At 35.4% G+C, this 23,484-nt stretch overlaps 1 protein-coding gene across 9 annotated transcripts in view; it reads right to left on the bottom strand.

Moving 5' to 3' along the window:
- The window catches only part of LOC149539059 (NADH-ubiquinone oxidoreductase B8 subunit), a 46,892-nt gene that overhangs the window by 9,973 nt on the left and 13,435 nt on the right, over window positions 1-23,484 (bottom strand). For all 9 annotated transcript variants that reach the window (XM_089800405.1, XM_089800406.1, XM_089800408.1 and 6 more), the window contains exon 2: window positions 2,497-2,603. In XM_089800405.1, the coding sequence (XP_089656531.1) occupies window positions 2,497-2,603 (107 nt within the window). The remainder of the gene's footprint in view (window positions 1-2,496; window positions 2,604-23,484) is intronic.

Here is a 23,484-nt window from a genome sequence, read left to right as displayed (position 1 = left end):
GTCTTTTAGACACCTTGTGCAGTCCATTCACTCAATCTTATGCTACAAAAGATTGGAAACCAAATTGAATGGATCAAAACAGTGTATGAAGAGGCTAGGGACACCCAAATGCTTGTCACAAACCACCACATGACTCAGTCCCTTTTAAGAACCTACTCAAAATTAGAGCTACTGAAAGTAATGAAATTGAGCTCAAGTTAGTAATTTAATTTTTAATATTTGACAATTTCTGATTTTTCATATTTTGCTTGTGCAATGTATATGCTTTTCTAAAATATGTATCTAATAGTTTTTTTTGCTCTAATTTATGTCACGGGTTGCTGAGACTTGTTTTGCATCAAATATAATTGTATTGAGACAACCTATGCAAGTGAAAGAGGCACTGCAAGGTATGGTAATCAGCCACAATTGGGGTGTATGGAAGCAAAGGAAGACTGATAGGGAAAAGAAAACTAAGCAAAGGGTATTGGACGACTCATGGTGGGAACGTGTGGAATATCTCCTTAAGTTCACCGTGCTCATTATGAGCATGCTTAGGTACACTGAGATGGATAGGCATTGCCTTGGAGATATATATGATGGCATAGACTCAATGCCTGAGAATATCAAGCAAATTATAAATGACAAGGAGATATGCCTTGACGCCCAAATACTAAAGCTCTCAATGTTGTGATCTACCAGAAAAATTGCCTCCCTATAGAAATATAGAAGTGTCTGACAAGTACCAAGCAGCATTTAGAAGACTCTTTCTTGATGATGATATGAGAGATGTAATCACGAATGAGTTCATAGAATTTGTGAATGCTAGAGGTCTAAGTAACACTGCTCTTCGTCATCGGTTCAGGAAGGATGCTCATAGTTGGTGGTACCTACCTGACCAAAGATTACAAACATTGCAGCCTCTTGCAATCAAAGTTATATCACAAGTTTTTTTTTTTAAGAATTAGCTCACTTTATCTTCAGAAGAATCATGACTAGGAAAGTAATTTATATATATATATTGAATATTAATTCTTTTTTAATTGTTTACCGTGTGTTGTCTTCATAGGTTGCTAGTTCTTCTGCATCTAATAGAAATTGGATGCAACTATTCTTTCATCCACTCAGTGAAGTGCAATAGGTTGCAATCAAAAAACTAGAGAACCCGATATTTGTGCATTACAACTTGTGCCTTCTTTCTCACAAGAATATAGAATACAAAAAAATGGGATGTAGATGCAAAGGTTGCGTTCTTGGATGCTTCCGTTGTTCAGCTTACACTAGATGATTTTATGAAGAATTTGATCCCAATACCATTGTTACTGCTGCTGATCCATTGCTGAGTCAACTAATACCGGAGAAGAAGAAGATGAAGATGTATATGATGAAGAACATGAAGATTGCACTTAGAATTTTAATAGTTTTTTATTCCATTCGTTGAACAATGAACATGAAAAAATGATACTTGAACTTGATGCTATGATTTATTTTTGATCTTTTGAATCTTTGATTTTGAACTTGTTAGTTAAAGTATATGATGCTATGATCACTATGATTACAAGTTAATGGTGTTTTTGTTGTTTAAATGTGTTTATGCTACTATGCTACATTCTAATTTTAACTCGTGCCTCATATATATACATAGGGCCGCACCTAGATTCTATACGTAACATGCCTCAACCGCCTACCCCCTACCCTACTATTATAAGGGCGGGCCCCCAAACAGACCATACGTACCTACCTACCTACCGCTGCATGATAGCGGGGATGGATAGGATGGCTATAATAGTAGGGTAGGGTAGGGTAGGGTAGGGCCCTATATATATGTATGTATGTATGTATGTATATATATGTGTGTGTGTGTTTTTGTACTAACGAAGCCAACCCCCGTTCCAAAATTTTGACTAACTTGCGAATCAGTTCTCGAACTTTGAACTTTGAACTTGGAACTGAACTCAAACCGTTAACATTTAACTTTATTTTTTGTAATTTTCTAGAGCAATTCCCAAATTGTTAAGGGATATAATCCCCGTGCCCATAATAATTTCCAGTATCTAATGAAATTGCATGTTATGCAACATGCAATTGTGTTCTCCTTAAAATGCCCTTTGCAGATACATCAAAAAAAATCAGTTGGTGGAAGGACATTAATATCATTACCTTCTTTGATCTTTCCCTAGCCTAAAGCAAGGTGGCAGAACAGTATATTCAAATTGTTTTCTCACTCCTACTGTGAACCATCTCTCAATTGTTGCTTTCGCTTTGATTTCCATTATATCTCCTCCAACTATTACAGTCATGACAAACACCAGATCTATTGATTGTACATAAAAAGTTATCAAAAACTCATTATACAGAATTTCAATTATAAGCTACGAAATGTTTTAAGCCTGTTACAGGGAAATTCAAATGTTTGAGATTTAACGTATTGCATGACTCTTAAGGAAGCTACCACTTTAGCTTCATATTTGACCCTAAAATTGTAGGTTACATTCCCCAGTAATGTAGGAAGCTTACCATATCTAGCCCAGATTCTTGGCTCAGTCCCGCTGCACTCTCGAATTAAAATTGGAAACCTTGGATTTAGGGTCTTCAAATCCTTATAATTTGAACGAATGAAATCTCTGCAATTTCAGAACATAAGAAATTCATGCATAAGTCTTTTCAATTCGGAAAAACCAGATACTGAAGAGTCCTCATTAAAAATAGGATACAATAGACAGAGAGAAATTACTATTAAAAGAACATACATCGTGATATTGTTTACAAAAATGAAGCTCAGCATTAATTGCTGAAACAAATCTGAAATCTTGTTGAACATAACGAGATATGAGAAGCTCAATAAACTAATATAGAACAAGTAGACATATTGAACATACAGCTTATGCTGTAGGTTTTTATTTCCTAAAATGAACTCATATGAAGTTATACGAATTATAATCGTCTAGCATTGCTCATAATGTTCAAGAATACAGGAATTACATTCAGACAGTATAGATGGCTATTATAAGTATGCTCTATATTGCTGCGAGAAGTTAATAATCAGATTGGAACTATGGTCTGAAAAGGCAAATTACATTTTGATGGCAATCCTACTAAAAAGGAAAGAAGAATGAAATAAAACTAGTAGCAATATAATATTTGAGTGGTTACTTTGTGTTGATTCCCAAAACCACAATTTGGAAATCCAGGAGCTTTGCCAATTCTCTGATAGGATTGTCCAATCAGTTCTGGCCAACGAACAGGAATGATTTCAATTCCCCTGCACTTCAGACTTCGCCACACCTAGGCGGGTAAACCTTCACTTCAAACTGCAGTCCCTTGGTTCAAAGTTTTTCTTTGGCGAATTTGATGAATATGAATTCTTAGGCTGGCAAAATCTTTAAAACTTGTTCAAAATGAAATTTGGATAATGCTCTGATATTTGTTTGTGAAATAAAAGTTATTTGAATGCAGGAATAATGTTTATAAATAATGGATATGAGGGAATATCAAACTTCAAGACTTCAGATGTTAACCCATTTTCTTAACATAAAATGCAGACTAGTCCCTTAATCCAACTTGGGCAAATAGAGTCAAACTTCTTCAGATTCTTATGTACAACCCTGTGAGACAATATTACACCATCTGCTACTTTAGAGACTAAAACTTCAATTGGCAACACAAATCCTAGTCTAACTGAATTTAATTTTTTCGGAAAACCAATTAGAAAATTTCCCATAGACAACATTTCGTGTGCAAATTTTGATAATCAAGGATATGTATTTAAAATCAATCTTCTTCACTGTTAGCGGCAATTGATTTAAAATTAATAATCTCAGAGGACAAATCTGAACAAAATATCTGAACTTCAATTTTCAAGACGAATAAGCAAAACAGTGCTCTTGCATTAAATTTATTAAATGAGTACAAATTATCTTTACTTATTTACAATATTTTACATATCCAAATTGCAAATAAGATTTTATTCCTCCTTTTTTCTCCTTCTACCTCTCATTCACTCCTCACGTTCTAATATTTCTCTTTTTACTTATTAGTTCCTACCTTTGGCAAGAAAGTGGCAAGTATTGGAATCATTAAATTCAATTTTTCAATTCAATTCATCAATCAACTCACAAGATTTAAAAGATCAAAAGAAACTTCAAATGTTTTTGTCTTTTTTTACTTTTTCATTATTTTCTAAATCACATTTTTCATTCATTCTATTGGACCATACTATTTTTGGTAGGGAGAAAATTCAATTTTCTCCAACAAAAATACAAATATTTTCTAACAAGTCTATTATGCATTAATGAATGCATTAATTACAACTTTATCTTTTCCACATTTGTGACAAGTGGATTAACTTTTCAAGTTTTACATTTATGTTTATTTTTGTCATTTGTAAGAAAATACAAATATTTTCTAACAAGTCTATCATGCATTAATTACAACTTTACCTTTTCCACATTTGTGACAAGTGGATTAACTTTTCAAAAAAATAATCATTTTTATCTTCCACCTCACAAATGAATCTCTAATCAATATTAATTATCACTATCTATTTTTCTATAAATATTTTATATTTCTTATTTTAAATATATTGATTAGTTTTACATTGATGTTTATTTTTGTCATTTATAAAATGTTATTTCTTTAAGTTTACACTATATTTTACTAGCTACTATTTTACAATCTTATTCTAATTTTTCTTACACCATTTTACAAATTGTAAAACTAATTAGATATTTTGGTAGTTTGAATTAAGTAATCAACAAAAAAAAATTTTAACTCAAATATTCAACTTATAACTGAATTGGTAGAAATGACTAGTTCATTCATATAGTATAATTTCTATTGTTATTTATATATTTCTTAAAATAATATAATTATATCAATGGGCCCTTGGTTTACTGGTGAAGTTGAATGGCTCACAAAGAGCCCACCAGAGATCAAGCCTTGTTGAGTGCAAGGCTCAAAGACATCATAAGGGATGAGACTGGGATCGTGCCCCTGGTGAATTTGGCAACATGGATGCTCCTTAGTCCTTGAATCTTAGTCGAAGAGGTTTCAAGCACGCGTGAGCCCGTATTAGGTACCTAAAACTTCTTTGTGGATGACCTCCATCAAAGAAAAAATAATAATAATATAATTATTAATATTTTTTAAATTCCTTTCAACTCTATCATTCTACCTTTAATTGTCCATATTATAAAATATCATTCTCTTTTTCAGCTCTCTCTTCATATCCTTCCTTTCCATCTATAAATCTCCATTGTCCTTCTTTTCCAATTATTGGCAAGAACTTTAACGCATTGTGTCTCTTGTTGAATATGTCTTTTGTTGAAAATGAAATAATCTTTATTTATATCTTACTCCTGAAGTTGTGACTTTCCAAAGTGAAAAGTCATATCTAAATAACACCCCTTTTAAATATAATTACGTTAAATTGTTTCCCTTAATGTAATTGCAACCTTAAACTTCAAATGACTTTAATTCATGGAATAAGGAGCTTAGTTATATTTATATTTTTAACCTTCATATCAGGCTGCAAGATTTATAATATTCATTTGCCAGTCAATTCACAAGATCTCATTTTTGGTTCCCGCTGAAACCATTTTGCACCTTATTCATGTGGCCACTACGAGGAAATCAATGAATTCCTTTGCTATAGGGTTGCAATCAGAAACAGGTGATGGTGGAGATCCTCATCTCTAAGTCTCGATGCAACAAAGTGAATGTGATAAATATTCAACAAAACTACGGATTGCATCTGCTTCAGTGATAGCTCCGAAACTTTTGAGGATTTTGCAGCAGTTTTTTTTCTAGCTATCTATTCTTCGAAGATTTCCAACTGCTGTTCAACTCTTTCTAAGAATTGAATATTTTATACACTTTATGAAGAATGCCTTTCACATGTGCAAGTGTTAACCCTATTATCGTGCAGGTTCCTTTGACTTCCAGGTGAGAATCACAAAAAACATTTCTTCTGATGGAGGACACGATTTCTGAGTTATGCTTGTCATGGCTTTGGATGACATAGCAGATGGTTAAGGACACCTATGGTTGTGAACTTCCCTGTGTGCAAATTCATCTCGTGAATGTCTTTACCACGCTCTTCCAATACTCATATTTTCTTACCAATTATTTATTATTGCTGTCCCATCGTGTGCATCGTCCATGATAAATACATATGGTATGCGGAACATGCTAGTTAGATTTCATCATCCTTAGGAAAATATCATCACTGAAGGATATCCCGTGAAGTGTCAGGAAATTCAATCCCATACTTATGCGCTTTCAATCATATGCATATTTTTATATCCTGAACATACTTCCAAGCTTCAACTACTAAGCATAATTCTTCCATGGTGCTCTTGATATAAATTATGAGTTATTAAGCCTCGTTAGTGCTCATGGAAAATGAACAGACTATGAATGGGGAACAGGTTTTTCCATGATATCATCCAATTTGTATCCTTATCCGTGACTGTGTTCAGAAACATTTCAATCATCTCCAGATTTCGCATGCTTGATAAAGATCTGTGCAAATATTGTTTTTTTATAACTGTATTGTTCTGGACACTACCTACATTTTCTTTTATTTTCCAGTGCAGCCTGTCATGCGTCTCAGAAGAGAACCTGTAGAGTCTTTGATATACAAGACACAGTTTCTTTGTTTGAATGTTCCATGTCTTCTGATGTTATTCTTTTATGATTTCACCAGTCTGTATAGCTTCCGTTTTAGTTGCATCCTGCCATAATCCTCCTCAGCATCACTGTACTTGATCCAAATCGCTCCTCGTCCTCAAACTCAACAGCGACACCAATATCATAATGAAGGGCTTCCCCAGCAATTGCCTCCACAGCTGTCCATGTTTTGCCAGCATCCTGGTAATCGTTAATGAGCTTACTGATGGAGACAAGCTGTGCAAAATGCTGAGGTAATAAAAAATTGAGAAGTTTCTCAATCTCCTTCTTCTTATCAAGGTCCTTAATCTTATCATTCATCAGAACATCTAACACTTAATCAGCAGCAGCTCTCAAGAAGTCTTGTGGTTGGTCACTGGTTTGCTGTTGTATAGTACTGAGAAGTTCCTCATAAGCAGCTCTAGTCTCCCTAGTCTTAGGTCTGTAAATAACATCATCAGCAATAAACAAAACACTCTCTTCTTACATGAACATATTATATTCACTCATTGTGAATGATGCAGGGGTGTAATGAAATATCTTCAGCTCCTTGGCGGTGATTTGCAGCATTTTTGCTCAAATGGAGGCCGAAAAATTGGGCTCCATCACTATGCATGCAAATATTCTAAACATAGTTTAAAGGTCCAATCACTTGCAAAATTGATAAATAAAAATTGAAGGATATCATGTGTGACTTTATCTTTTTGAAAATTAGACTGTGTAGAGTCTAGACTATTACAATTACTAAGGTTTGTGCATTCTCAAAACCATTACAAAAGTTGCACCCAATCTACCGTACAGGAATACTTGGTGCATGACAGATGTTATGGTAACTCACTACTTGCACTGTTAATTTGGGAATATAATATGATTATAAGCATTTCTGAATTTAACTGTCCAGACTGAATCATCTGTCTATATTTGTTCACATAATGTTATGCTCTCTTGACAATATATCATTGTGTATCTCAGATTGAAAGTTACCAGAACTATGTACAAACCATTATTTGAGTAATAAACTTTAAATATTGTATTTTGAGATATGGAGGTACACAAAAATAGAAAGAACTAAGACAATAAACATTAGCTTGGAAGAAATGCTCAATGAGAAACAAGATGGATAGGTAAGAAACAGCATACTCTGAAATACAGAGCATATAAACACTAGCCCACCTTCTTGTTTTCAATCTTTTACCAAGTCAGTAGGAGCATTAAGGCACTCTTTGAGAAGGTGTAATTTGCAAGTGGAAGTCCGTGAAAGGCTTAAGGCCCTCTTTGAGAAGGTGTAATTTAGAAGTGGAAGACAGTGAAGGGTACAAGCTAGCATTCACTAGACTCTTCCCTGATCCTGTGTGAAGGATGTAGCTCAAATGAATTTACAACACACCAATTATCTAAGTATTTCCACTCTTCATGACAAGGAGGATGCTCCCAACTGGTGGTACTTACTTGGTCTAACAACTACAAATTCTTGCAATGAAAGTTTTATTGCAAGATTTTTATTTTTATCCAGAACTCCCTAAATATTATCATTTCTAAACTACAAAAAAATCATTGTGATATTGCTATCAGGATTTAACTGTGTAGTTTTTGAGTCAAACTCATTGACCCATGTTTCATGAGTAGTGATTCACATTAATCCATCTCTCATGAGAGAAATGGAATACTTAGCACTCATTGGATCTAGGTGATGCTCACAGAGGCGAAGCACCGGGACTTCCCGGCAGGTCACTCATCCCAGTACTACTCCAGCTTGAGCGCGCTTAACTACGGAATTTCCTCCATGGTTAAACCCACTCTGCTTGCAACCCCATTTGCAAAACCTTCACAAGTGTTGTGCCTTGTGAACCATTCATTAGAAAGCCCCTTAAGCTCATCAATAGATAAGTAGGAGGTATTTTCCACAGCAAGTCAAATTGTGATATTGCTATCAGGATTTAAAGTTTGATTTATAATTCAAAATTCAAACTATCTAACTTGGCCTCAACAGATTTGCCACTACATCTACACCTATGCAAAATTGGAGTACATAATCCATACAATCAATAAAACATAACCAATTGACATTAAAAACGTTGAGTTAGGGTACATGCATTGAAACTTGACCCTTCTATGAAACGGACAAAATGACTTCATGGAAAGGGCAACAAAGCTGTGGTATATAGAAACATAGCAAGCTGACTAGGATACTACAGCTGCCCAACATTTTCCATTACTGGAGTAGTCAAATAGCTAATGCACACTTACTGCTTCTAATATGCCTACATCTAATGTCAATGATGATGGTGACCTTTAGGAAAACCCATATCACGCTAATAGTAGATTTTACTAATTTTAATTGAACAGTCCCTATCATGACATTTGAGTTTGACCAATCCACATTGAAGTGGTATTTTTTATTGATATGGTAGTTGGATTTAGTATATGCATGTTATGTTATATTCTCAAATTAATTATTGTTTTCTCACTGCAAATATGTTTATCCTTGTGATTTATTTATTTTTGCATGGATGTACCCAAAAAAAAATTGATTCCAAACTGATGTCATACTAGCATACCCAAACCGATAACTTGAACCTTCAATGATTGAAGAGATGTAGACCTGTGGGAGGTTATAGGGCATGATGCCCTAATGATAGGCAGCTGATCTGAGTTACTCATGGCTGATCTTGTGGTTTCGGCATATTCCAAGAGCTATGGTCACAAAGGTTTAATGTTGGCTGATCTTACTAATGATAGATATGTGACCAAGACTACCACTTCCAACATTAAACCTCTGTGACCAAATCTTCGCACTTGGCACAATTGGATGGCATCAAAAGACCTAGATTTCTGTCGCTCTATAATAACTCTGTTAGTGGAAGCATTCCTCATTTCATTTCTGGTAATTTAGTTATTGAATTATTTTGAATGACTTCACATCATACTAACAACTGCCCATTATGAATGTGAACCGAACCAAATGGAATTACAACCTTGAACAATGGTATGACTATGGAACAAACGTTGTATTGAATGCAGTGAAAATAAACCTCAAATCACACAGAAACATTAAAAATTCCTGGATTTCGAAAAACAAAATAGCAAAGATTCCCATACAGATGACAAGTTGACCCACAACCCACAAGTCACAAGTTCAACATTAGAACATATCCATTTAAAAAAGCAATCACTGTCCCATTAATAGATTAATAGTTCTCAGATTGGCCAAAGGACATGGGGACCACAGAGGACATCCAATTTGACTTTAGGACTTGATATTTGAATAGACTATTGCTAAGATTCATATATTCCTATCCTTCCTTTTAGCTCATGTGGTTAAAAAAAATAAAGATGTGCAGAATCAATTTTAGATTCTATTTATGTATTTAATGAATTTGTCATTGATGTCAAATAACAGATGTAAAAGTGCTTGCAGATAATCACAGATATACTAGCCATTGAATTGTTTTGTGCTTTAATAGCATACATATTACTTGTATAAACAACTTACAGTAATAATTATGAATTTTTTATAGAAGAGATTGAACAGAAATATCTGATTTTATCAGACTCGGATAGCTGAATGGAAAGTCTGCATTATATTCAGATCAATCTGTAATATGTATGTATTGAAGTGTGATAAAGTCAATTTACTTCAATTGCATATATATCAGTTTTTTGGTTAGAAGACTTGGTTCGATCAGTTTGATTTTAGTTAAAGTGCTGATTGTGTTAATGTTTTGTCCAGATATAAAGATAAGCAGCAATAAAAAAAATGAAGAACAATAAGACACAAAAAGACAACAATTTATTCTAGGAAAACCCTCCAACTTGAGGGGAAAACCCAGCCACACCAAAAATATATTTCTTTTATTAGACAATAGAGGTCTAAGTACAATGCTTCTAACTAAATACAACACTCATCACACAAAGCAATCATATATATTTTGAATTTGAGGACTCTTCAAATCGTAACCGAAAGTCTTCATTTTCCAAATGTGAGCCTCTTCATATTTCCAAACGCATGTCTCTTCGCATGTTGCATTTCTTTTCATATTAAAAAAACACGTGTCTCTTTCCATGTCACATGTCTCTTCATATAAAGAACAGCAGATGAATCTCAAGAAACCACGACATATCATCTCAGGTAGATATTCTCTCTCACAACTATAAATATTCAACATTGTTAATGTTTTGCCCAAAAATAAAGACACAGAAAGACAGCAGTTTATTCTAGGAAAACCCTTCAACTTTAGGGGAAAAACTCGGCCACACCAAAAATATATCTCTTTTATTAAATGATAAAGGTCTGAGTAAAATGCTTCTAACTAATTGCAACACTACTCACACATTGCAATCATAAATACTCTTGAATTTAGGAACTCTTCATATCATAATAACCAAAAAATCTCTTCATTTCCAAATGCGAGTCTCTTCATATTTCCAAATACATGTCTCTTCGCATGTTGCATATCTTTTCATATTTCCACACAAGTGTTTCTTTGCCTGTCACCTCTCTTCATATTTATACATCTTGCCATCTCTAACATGACTGATGTAAGAAGCTGCAATAAAATCAGTAACAAAATCTCATAACAAATTTTTGCAACACAAAATTGTCATTTCAGCTTTGACATTTGCCATGGCTAATCCCAAAGGGTGAAATAAAAGAAAACTAAGTCAATCATGGAGTTTGAGACATGACATCCACCATGCCTACTCACAGAAGGTGCAGCAAGGAATTTCACCTTAAACTCGTAATATCACTAACCGGATATTACCCCAAATCTCATAAAGAAATCTCAGGAACTATAAACAAATAATTTTATGGATGCATTTCAGATTTCACTAGTAAAACCCCATTAAACAACCAAATAAAAATAAGTATCAAAGTCTTATTACAAAAGATCTCCAGCAGAAATACATTTTCAGAAATAATATATTATTGAAGTTTTTCAACAAAATGACAAAAACATCCAATCGAAGATACAGTAACTACAGCAAGATTGGATAACAAAACAGATAAACCTAGAGTACAATATGAAACACCTACACAATGTCCCCAACCAACAATGGGTTTCAATCCTCTCACCTACTGGAATTTGTAGCTTTCCAAAAGCTCTCCCAAAGAGAAAAGAAATCCAAAACTCAACAATCAAGCATGCTGAGATAAGCTCTTCCTTCTTTTAAACACAACCCAGTGACTCCACATTTCGTTTTTTGTTTCTTTAATTCCTTTTTAAAATAATACAAGACAAAACGCTCCTAGTCCAACCCTAAAATGCCAAGTATATTGAGCTTGCTAACTTACTAAAAATAGTAAGTGTCTAGAACTCCACTAACACAAGCCCAATTGGCCAACAATTGAACCTACCTAGACCAAAAATCAAACTGATCCTAGAGAATACTCGGTTAGCCCTCGAGACCAAGGCAAAACAAGCTAATGGCGTGTCGCAAATCACTGGCCTAAAAAAAGGGACATGACAATCCTCCCTTCCTAAAGATTGCTTGCTCCCAAGCAATCTGCATCTATATGCTAGAGCCAAATGCTTGGATCCCAAATCTACCTCAAAGATGATACTTTGTCCAACCATTGAGCTACACTGGTGTAAGCATCTCTAACGCCAGAGTCATAAAACAAGTAAACATAAACCCGAACACCAATCAACTAGACACTAGGAATCCAAAACATCTCATATGTATACTCAATCTATACAACTTGCCAAACATTGCTATCATAAAAGAAAATGTTCTCTATCCAACTGAGTACCTCACTCTAGTTGTAACTACACGCACATCTAATATCAAGAGGTGGCCTCTAATATCAAGAGGCAGCGAGAGCTCAAAAGCGTACCAACCTCCATTAAGGAAGGAGTGCAACAAATCACTCCTCTCAACTCCCTGATCCATAACCCATGTATGCTCCACCTAGATCCCAAGTGAAGACCTTTGTGATGTCCATGATATCTCTAACTCTGTAATACCTACACCAATAAAGGGAATAATACCTGCTCAACTGATACAATCACCACGTCATCAGGTTGGAAATGGTGGAATGATCTAATGAATGAAATGGTGATTTGTTTCTCCATACGACATATGGAGAAACAAACCATTGAAAGAACCTGCAACCCCACAACTACCTCCAACCTCTGCAAGACCCCCACGAATGAGTTGACTCTACAAGCAATCCATTTTGTAGCAACTAACACCATAATCATCCTGCAACCTTGTGTCCACATGAGATCTTTGTGATATAGAAGTACCCAACCCTCTCGGATACGTCTTGCTATGGTGGAGAACTGACTAGTGTCCTTGTAAGTAATCTCCCTTAGTCACCTGAGTCAAGTACTTGCAACTGTTGATCCCATCATTCGAAGATGGCAAACCTTCATCCCATAATGGATGATACAATCTCTAGGCCAACCCTCACCTGCACTTCAACAAGTCCTCCACGTGTGGATCAAAGGAAAAATGGCAATCAGTCCTCATTGTACAATCACGGTGCATAACCTCAAACTCAGTCAATAACTTATCATACAGTACTATGTGCCCACTAAATGAGTATGAAACATGCCCATGTTGATCAATGACTAACTATCATCACTGACAACCTCCTCAACTCTCACATCTTAATGTTGACCTTGGGTAAAGCATAGGCAAATTTCCTGATTAAGCTCAACAATCTGATTTCTTGCCTCATGAAATATCGCTAAGACAACCTCTAGGATGTCCCTAGTATTCCTGAGCTCGCAAGAAAAGATGTCCACTTCTTCCTTCTTCCTTAATGCCTCAAAATAGATCTCTGTGAAATTGAGAAGATCGTCACAATCTAAAAGAAGATCTAGATCATCCATTTCATTGTTTTCATTGCTTCCACAACCATCTACGAATTTAACTCCTCTTTGAGTCCTTTTTGCCTTCTTTCTAATTGTTCCCTCCAAAAATGTTTTTCAACCATCTCATTTATGTTATCATAATGTGATAGAGCTACAACAATTTTGTCTTCACTTACCTTCATCTAATTCTCCAAAATATGTCAACTAGTAAGTGTATTTGAGGAATCAGATACATATATGTTATCAATAGGCAATAGAGCTGCAACAATTTTGTCTTCAGTCACCTTCATCTAATTCTTCAAAATTAGTCAATTAGTAGGTGTATTGGAGGAATCAGATACATATGAGATAGGAGAGTACATTGCATTACACATATCAATGTCATCAATATCTTATTTCATGCCCAACTGTGCATGGGAAATAGGGGCAGCACTATCATCAAAGTGAGATTCATCATAAGAAGAATTCATAACATATGTAGAGACCATAAAATCTAGATCGAAATAAGCATCAGCACTCACAAAAGATGTGGAGTCGTCGCCATTGGCTGATTGGACAATCTTATCATATGAACTGTCAGCATGTCCATCAACAGCACCAGTGGAGGCAGCCCCACAAGATGCATCTATCTCCAAACTACATATCAATAAACCTGTGCCATTAATATCATTCAAATGATCATGTGAAAGCTGCAAATTCGCGGTAGTTGATCGCTCCTCTTTTCCAAGACCACCTATAACCTTCGTACTATGCTTCTCTTCATTATCTTCCAAATCTTGCTTGAAATTTGGTTCACCTGTAAGCTGATTATAATCTGCTGAAAACTCCTCACACATATTTCTACTCCTATCCTTTGCAAGAAGATCCTGGGCCAACAAAAAGTACTTCTTTGCCACATAAATTTTGCTCTGAAGCTTGGGATGAAAGCCCACATAATCGATGAAGGGTAAATCATTCTGAACCTGTGGATAAAGTATATTATACTCATCATAAATGTCAAGTAACTCTGTTCTTACGTCGGGTAGTGAATTTTGGCCTAATTGTTGTAATTTATCAAGACCTTTTCTAACTTTTTCCCAGCCACATATTTTCCCCATGACAGCACTCTCTTCTTTTTAAGAATCAGTTGAATAATTTGTTGATCAGATTGTCTAACTCTCAGAAAGTGGAGCTTGACTTAAAAATTGAAAGTCTCCTAGTCTTATTAACCCAAACTGCATCACAAATCTCATAAATTGGGGCACTGTTATTTTGTCAAATAGTTTGTTGTTTTACGCTGCAACTATTTCTGAGATACCACAGACTTAATCTAACCCAAACTCTGCTCCACATGTGTTAAACAAATTACATATTGCCTTGAAGGAATGTTGCCAAACAGTTTGTAACTATACAGTTTTAAGTTTTAGTTGTTTGGCAATGTTTCAATCAGGATTGAACTATTCAAATGTTTTAAAAATGACAAGAATAGAGCTGGAAATAACAGTGGATATCTATAACTGATCTCAGGCACTATTCTTAGAAGTCACGATGGCTAATTGCTTAAAAAGTAATAATAAGCCTCATTAAAATCTTTGACGAACTGCACAGCAGGGAAGAATAATATTGATAGATAGTACCTTTATCCGGAATACACCGTTCAAATTGGACCAGTGCTTATAAATTTTCACCAGAATTTGGTTGATGCTTATGTTCTCAAAGAAGGCCACTCTGACTCAAGTTCATAGAATTTTGTCAACGATGCTAAGCCATGTCTCAAACATTCATTTCAGCAAGGAAGAACAATAGACCATATTCAGGGAAGGAATCTGAATAAGGCCCCTAATTTTGAGAATGCTCAGAATATAACATATATGCCATTCCCTTAAAGATCTTGTTGTGTTTAACTTCAAAATTGAATGTAGTATAGTCGTGTTGAACAAATTATGATCCATTCATAAGCTTGATTGTCTGGAATTAAAGGATGCATGACAGATAAAATCCCGTACCTGGAACAGAAGCCCACAATGTTGAGAGGTAACTTATTGACAGCGAAGATTGTTTTCATAATCTCAACATGTCTGTGATGACTTCCACAGTAACAACTTCTTCATACCGATCTTTCTGGAATGTGTATCAGGCAATTAATCAATCAAAATTAGGCAAGTATCAACCACGTTGTTGTCTCTAAGGATTCCTAAAAAGCTTGACAGGGCAAAGAAATAATAAAAATGACCTCACAAGGTCCTGATACAGCGTTTTCAAAATATTTCTTGGCTGACAATATCATCTCCCATTCTTGGCAATGTGTTGTCTCGTTGGTCTTTCATTTTCCTTAGGCATTATACAGCAATACAGGAATAATCATAACCACGGCACATTAGATTTAATTGTCAATAATGTATAAATAAGCTTGCACAAACCTGATGATTCTCAAAAATGTAAAGGCACAGAATCTATTGCCAATATGATTCAAAATGGCCTCAAGTCTATCTCAAATGCTTGCATAGCACCAGACAACTCCGAACAATTTACTCTAAAGCATAGTAACATGGAAACGCATCCCCCCCCTTTTGCCCCAAGTCTTGGAGACGGGGAACCACTATGGACTTTATGACTTCATCCCCCCTCCCCACTAGTGCCACCAAATTTTGCCACCTCTACTTAGGATGGGCGGATGTCCTAGTGTTGACTATTTGCTTATTCGACTATTTATGTTCAATCTTCGATGTTCCAATTCAATACAATGTTCAAGTATTTAATCTTTTACATCTTTATATCTTATAATGCAATACATCTTTTCATAACTAGCATTTTAAGTACTGCCCCCAAATTACGGACCCTAGGTCCCCCCATCCCACAAACTTGTCCTCACGTTTTGCCATCCCCCAATCCCCCAAGGCGTTATAACTATGGTTTATTAAGTGGTTAATATTCCAATTTATAAATCATTTTTAATTAAAGTGGTTATATTAGGCAGAAAGGGAGCTTTTACACTCAATTTTATTTTCATGAGTTGAGAAATTATAATTTTGCTCCAAAACCCTCTTTGCAGATTTAGGGTCCATTTGGTTGCTGGAATAGGAATAGGAAATTAGGAATATGTTTTCTATTTTCCATTTGGTGCGTCAATTGGAATAGGGAATAGGAATAAATATTCCCATTTTGCCCCTAAAATGAGCTTATGTCCATTCAAAAAAATAGTTGTAATTGGAATAGTCATTCTTATTCCCAATATGCATTCCTATTCTCAATTCCTACCTACAACCAAATGGGCCCTTAGAGTTTTGCTTGTTATGCGAGATTGGCTCATCAATCATCGCAAGGATAGGATTGTTCGATTCGTAGCATAGATCTCCATCTTCCACGCGGCTTTCATCTCTTTCGGAGCTCTCTCCAATTTAGTCTCTTCATTCTCGGTTTCTAGCTTTTGGAGTGAGGTAGGGCTCTGTCATTTTAATTGTTTCACTTTGCTTTAATGCTTTCTTTTGGTCGCTAAGTTGGAGGTTGAGAACTATTGTTCCCCACCATTTTTATGCAATTCTATACTTAGTTGGACAGGTATAAATAATTGTATGTTTCTGTAATTTAAAATAGAAGCTTTTATCTTGTTATGTTGTCGAGTTTTACATGTGTACCCGGTTATTTTATTGGACTTTTAGAAGTTTGAATGTCTTTTGGAAGTGGGTTTTTTATTTCATTGAATTCTGAGATGTTTAGTTTTTTAGCGATTTTCCTTAGCCTCATTTTGTGTGTCGTCCACTTTTGAGCTGGAATTTTGTGGCATGAATTTAAATAATGGAAATCAATTGTCCTCCATGTTTCCATTGATTTCATGGTTTTACTTTATGGCTTTCAAATTCGTAGGCAAATCCATACTCCCAACAAAGTGCCCAATCGAGTGTATGTTATACTTGTATCTTTTGATTGAATTTTCCAAATTCAACCCCTTGCATATTGTGGTTCATTGGATTACGTGAAGTTAGTTGTGCCCAACCACGAGCACGTGTGCGCACCTATGGCAAGATCTTGTGAGACCTGACCATCGGGTTGGGTTAGGAACTTGCATTATCGTACAAGGATGCAAGTTGGCTTCCAAACAAACTTCCAAAACATGGACCACATTTGTTTTAGCAGACAATTATTGAGTGATGCAGGAGCATCCTAGGGAAGTCAGCAATCCCATATGCAAGGGCTTCAAGCTCGGATTTGTGGAGTTATGATTTGGACAATTGCTTGTCATAAGTGAGCATAGAGTTTAGAGTCATCGTCTTGGAGTTAGAGCCATTTTGGTGAGTGCTGGTCCTATGTCCATGATTTATTGGCAAAGCTTTGGCGATTGTATTTGTGAGCTTCGATCTAATGGAGTTAGTGTGTGCGCTCTTGGATTTGGATAATTGGTCAGCACGTGGACTTATGTCTAAGTGTGTGTATTCTTATGTGATCTTATGTGTTAGTTAGGCATTATATACTTGGGTCTTGTCCTAAGTATTTAATTTATGTTATGAATTTAATATTTGTAGCAAGTCAACTTGTGGCTTGAAGGTGTATTTAATGTGAGAATTTAATTATTGTAATTGGCTAGGCCGACCTGTGGCTTGGTTTAGTATAAGTAGAGGGTCTTGTGGATTCTAGAGTCGTAATCATCCATCTTGGAGAAGAGGATGAAGTAGAGGAGCAAACTTTGAGAAGAGCTAGTAGTTGCGGCTTGGAAAACAAGGTTGCTTTGTGGCTTGCGAGCACAAGTTTAGATTCTTCTTGGAGTTCTCTACTAAGTTGCGGATTGGGGCTAGCTAGTGGTTTGAATCTTACAAGATCTTGCTAAGTTTTTATTGTATTTGTTGATCTATTTAGCCGTAACCCAGAAGGCCTTAAGCTGGGCATATTGGATGAAAATCACATTATGAGAATTGGCACTGTGTGGGTCTAAATCTCTATGTTATTGTTTGCTAGGGGGTAGGACATCTCCTCTAGGGATTCTCCTGCCTCGCACTGCGTCATTGAGGAGGCTCGACATTGCTCATTGAACATCTACTGCTACTTTGTGGACTTCGCAAAGCATTTAATTTTGCTGCTTGGGCAGCTCTTTTCTAGAGACTTGGAGACATTAGGATCATAGATATTCTCTTGTCAGCTATCATGAGATTATATGAGTGTTGTGTGCAGATTCATGACAACAAAGGGTTTCTCAAATCCTATTCAAAGCACCATTAAGGTAAAGCAAGGCTTCCCTCTCTCCCACCTTATTTGGTATTTATTTACATCAACAAGCTCAAGACCTTCCTTTGGGATTTCTCACTTCCAGGTGACAATTGTTACTTACATTAGGTCTTGATGTCCATCATACTTTTTGTCAATGATGTGGTTCTTATGGCCTCCTCCTTGGAGGGTTTCTAGCGGCTTCTTCACAGTTTGGCTTCCTTTTCGACTTGTGTCAATTGGTTGTGAACCTAGGCAAGACCTAGGTGATGGTCTTCAACTACTTGAAGACATCACATCTCCACTTGTTTTTCCAGAGGGAGGAGATCGAGATTACTTCATCTTACAATTATCTGGGGGTCAAGTTCTTTGGTCCCCATTTCAGTATGAGACATGCCAACAATGCAGCCCCGCATTAATAAGGGGCTTGGTTCCCTTGCTATGTTGGAGAGATGGTGCTTCAAACACTACTTTTAAAGCACAATGTCCAAGATGTCTCTAATGGACTCCTTAGTCAAATGACCATGCTTTATGGCTCTATGGTGTGGAGACCCTCTCTTTTGGAGTTGGATCGGGCTTTAATAGAGAGAGTTCAGATCCTACTCCTTTGATGCATCATTAGGTGTCACTGGCCAACTCCACATAGTATTATTTTGGCCGAGTTTGGGGCGCATCTTTCAAAATTCTCTAAAAATTATATTTATAAATCTGGAATATCACTTCTTGCATACACATGGCCAACAACAAATCTTCCATGCAGACTGATCAAATTTAACTATCTTCCAAAAGCTCCAAAATATGAATATCTTCTCAAAGAGGAGAAGCTCCTTAAGTGTAGGCGGGGTGACAAAATACCCAAAAGAGTGGTTGCCAAACCTGCTCAAAACTAGCATTTGTAAATAATTAACAATCAAATAGTTTATTAGATTGTTATTAAATGGTAAAGCATATAAAAAGCAGAAGGTTTTATAACATTATTTTAGAACAATATATAAATATTATAAGGTTATGACCCCTAATAACACTATGTTCCAAGTGCCAACAGAGCTGATCGACTTGTCTTAGCCAGGCTATTATTGAAAACAGTCCTAAAAAATAATGTAGTGTGAGGAGAATTTGACCTGCTAAGTTGAAATAAAGTACAAAGGTAAGGTGATTGGCCAGAATAAAGTTTTTTCTTGTACAAGGGTTTCAAATTGAGTAGGAATGAAGTGCTCTATTTCTTCATATTCACATATAGTCAACAAATTGACAATGGCCCTAGCAAAGGAATGATTTGAGGTATTGAGCCATGAAGAAAATCTCTAGAAAAAATCATAATATCTCACAATATGTAATATATTATATAAATTGATAGTAAAATAGGATCGACTATTCTGTAACTTGTAATAGCACTTGTGAATCTTTTATGTGTATTTCAAGTTACTATATGAACGAATATAAATGTGAAATAAAGATTGAAGAGACATGTCTCTTTAACATATTAACTTATATTAGTTATAGTTATAATACAAGTAATATACCCTCAATATATTATAATTGTTATATAACAATATACATAATAAGATATATATATATATTCACTCTTAATATAAATTAATTATTCCATACATAATATTTGTCATATATTATATATCCCATATATAATATAATTTATCCGACAGAATTATAACATTAACACTCCCTCTTAATGAAAAAGGATAAAACACATAGATATTACACCATAGGTAATATTTCAAAAATAATACATATAGGAAATCTTTGATCAGAAGATTTCTAGAATATGATATCTTGTAAGTATTGGCCTATCAGAATATCAACATATGATATTCACCAATTACTATTTGATATCATATTTGGTAACATGAGCATTGGCCTATCAGAATATCAATCAAATGATATTCACCAAATACTCTGAGTAATGGCCTATCAAAACATCACACCAAGTACTCAATGTGGTAATAGCCTATCAGAATATCAAGGCAAGATATACACCAAGTACCGAAAATATATCTATACAAGCAACTTGTAGATAATCAAATTAATAATATCAACCGCCTAGTTGTTGATTTATAAGATAAAGCCTTTACATGAAACAATTTCGCAAAAATGAATCATGCTACAAGTTATTGTAAGGACGTCACTTTATAACAACTTCTCCTAATACAAGTGATAATCATTTAGAAGTCGTCACTTCTTCATGATGTACACAAGGGACAGGCTCATACATGTATGACATCAAACATTCGCATGAAGTCTCCACGAATATTGTCATGTGATGTTATCACAACATTCACCATAAAACATATCAAAGAATAAAGTTTCTCCCTCTTAGTTTGATATCAACTTTTATGACCTCTGAGCTCAAGGTTATCTCCGATGAAGTATCAGACTTCCTTTGAATCTGTTATCATCCTTCTATCCTCTTTGTAGCAAGTCATGTCATGCTTCCTTAGTTCAATGGTTATCCTGATAGCATAAGGCCTTCCAGCCTACATACATGAGACTTTATCCCATGAATCATTGTCCTTTAGCTATTACAGTTTCTGACTAGTGGAGAATCCATCAATCAAGGTCTACTCATTTTGAACCAAGATCATCTAAAGTTTGATTTAAACATTTATTATTTTCTACTCCCTCTCTTTCTCCAAGGTTGCCTCTAATGAATTGTCAGACTCCCTCTCATAATTTTAATCAAGGATATTTGCTTCAAGAAACTCACATTATCCAACTTAATCATCAGATGATTCGTGAATCCTAAATCATAGTTTCTTTGACGCTACTATCATAAGATTGAGTCTACACAATATTTGGTAGCAATCTTCTTTTCCTGCAAGAACATCCTCAGAGACAAAGGAAAAGATCAAGGCAAATAGCTCTTTATAGTATTTATAGAAATACAAAATAAGAGAGAGACTACAAAGACAAGATAAATGTAATACTCAACGATAAATACTTATCTGCACACAAGCATCATTAATACCAATTGCTCCAACGAGGGTCCGTATGCAACAAATCAGAAATTTCCTTCTTAGATTATTTGAGAATGTTACATCTCCCTTCTAAAGAGGGTTCAAGTGGGAATGGGACATTGATTACTATTCCACACACCCCCCCGCCCCCCCCCCCCCACAATGGAAAATTCCCACTCTTATATCAATTCATAGTACAACGTTTGAACTCCAATGGCTATGCAAGGACTTCATAAGTACAAGGGTTACACATATCAAGAAGGGTTAATATCGTAGTATGTAGAATGAGAGACTAGCCATATTGATAGTTTGATAAGATGGTTTGGCTCTTCCTAATGGGTTTTACAAATACCACATAATCAAATCATCTTGGATTAGCCATATTATCCGTTATTGTTGTAGTATTCTATTTTATATCACATACACTCTCTTTCACGAAAATATTTATGCATGCCCTTAATCTCCAATTGATTCATCCCATCTCTTGGCAACATTCCCTTAAGCCAATTTGTCCAACAATTTGGATATACTGTTTGTACTCCCATATTATGTTGCGATTCTAGCGTGTGTTGTGCTCCATTGGTCTTCTTTTTTATTTCACACACACTACGCACTCTTTACTCATTCACACATATCTACACCTTATATTTTTCCAAGATAGAGCCTTTAAAATTTATATTTGAAATCTAAAATTATTTCCATCCCATTGATATTGATATGGGAACCCTAGAGTACTTGTATGAATGAATGTGTATTTTCATTCCCAACTCCTTGTAAATGCAAAGATGTCAGCAGTTCAGTCAACAATATAATATTGCTTTATCAATCTTATGCAATCCCTTGCAAGCAGATTAGAAGCTCCCCAAAGGACAGTAATTGCTCCCCCTGCATATTCACTACTGCTATGTCAAGGTAACTTTAAGGATTTAATAAATGAGAATTTGTGTCAATGATTAGCAATTTTATCCACTGTGTTGGCACATCATAGCCACGGTCCTCTTAATTGAATGAGGTTTGTGGCATTTGTCCCACCACACAGCTCCTTTATTTGGTTCACCTACCAAATGGGTCACCCAAAATAATTAACTTTTCAGTCTCAGTGCCTTATTAGTATCACACTTCATTATACTTCTACCTTTGTGAGATATATAATTGTTGTTTTATTCATATAAGTCATTGGATATATAAAAGTCGATATGTCGTCCAGAAATTACGACTTGAGATGAGGAGCTAAGAACAAAATAAATCCAGAATATTTCATTATGTGCCATCCCAATATACAGTTTTGTGGCTGTTATTGTTTTAAGTATGAGGTCGATCATCTGGTACCAGCAATGCTTGAATATTGTCTTTGTCTTCACCAAAAAAAAATTCTCCATCAACATAGACAAATTGCAATTATGATCTGTAATCGTAGAGTGCTCTAAGAGGCCCTATGCAGATCATTTCCACTGCATACTCCCACCGCATACTTTAGATCTTAATCTTTTCATTGCCTTTGCAGGTGACATGGTAAGTAGTTTTGGTAACAATACTTGCTTTGCATAGAAGACAGCTACTCACTGAAACTACTATGACATCTTCCTTCATCCTCATAGTTGTATAACACGTTATGTATATCATGATTCACTACGTACACAATGTTCTTCATTCCTTTCTATTGATACATATCAAGTTCTAACCCAGTAATCTTCCATCGTTGGTTCCTATTACAAAGTTGATGCCACACAAGGTGAGTCAGAGATATAGTTAGTCCAGTGGTTCAGAAGTTCTCCATCATTATTTCAGATGTGTGATTCTATTATTCCTGGGAAATGATCTGTTGTGATACTAGATCTCTGATTTGCTGTCTTGATCGCAACACTGCT

The sequence above is a fragment of the Cupressus sempervirens genome, chromosome 9 (assembly GCF_028749045.1).
Source record: "Cupressus sempervirens isolate cs-2001-9-10 chromosome 9, ASM2874904v1, whole genome shotgun sequence".
In the NCBI taxonomy this organism is placed as follows: Eukaryota; Viridiplantae; Streptophyta; class Pinopsida; order Cupressales; family Cupressaceae; genus Cupressus; species Cupressus sempervirens.
The sequence above is the reverse complement of the archived record's forward strand: the minus strand, read 5'-3'. Positions and strand labels throughout refer to the sequence as shown.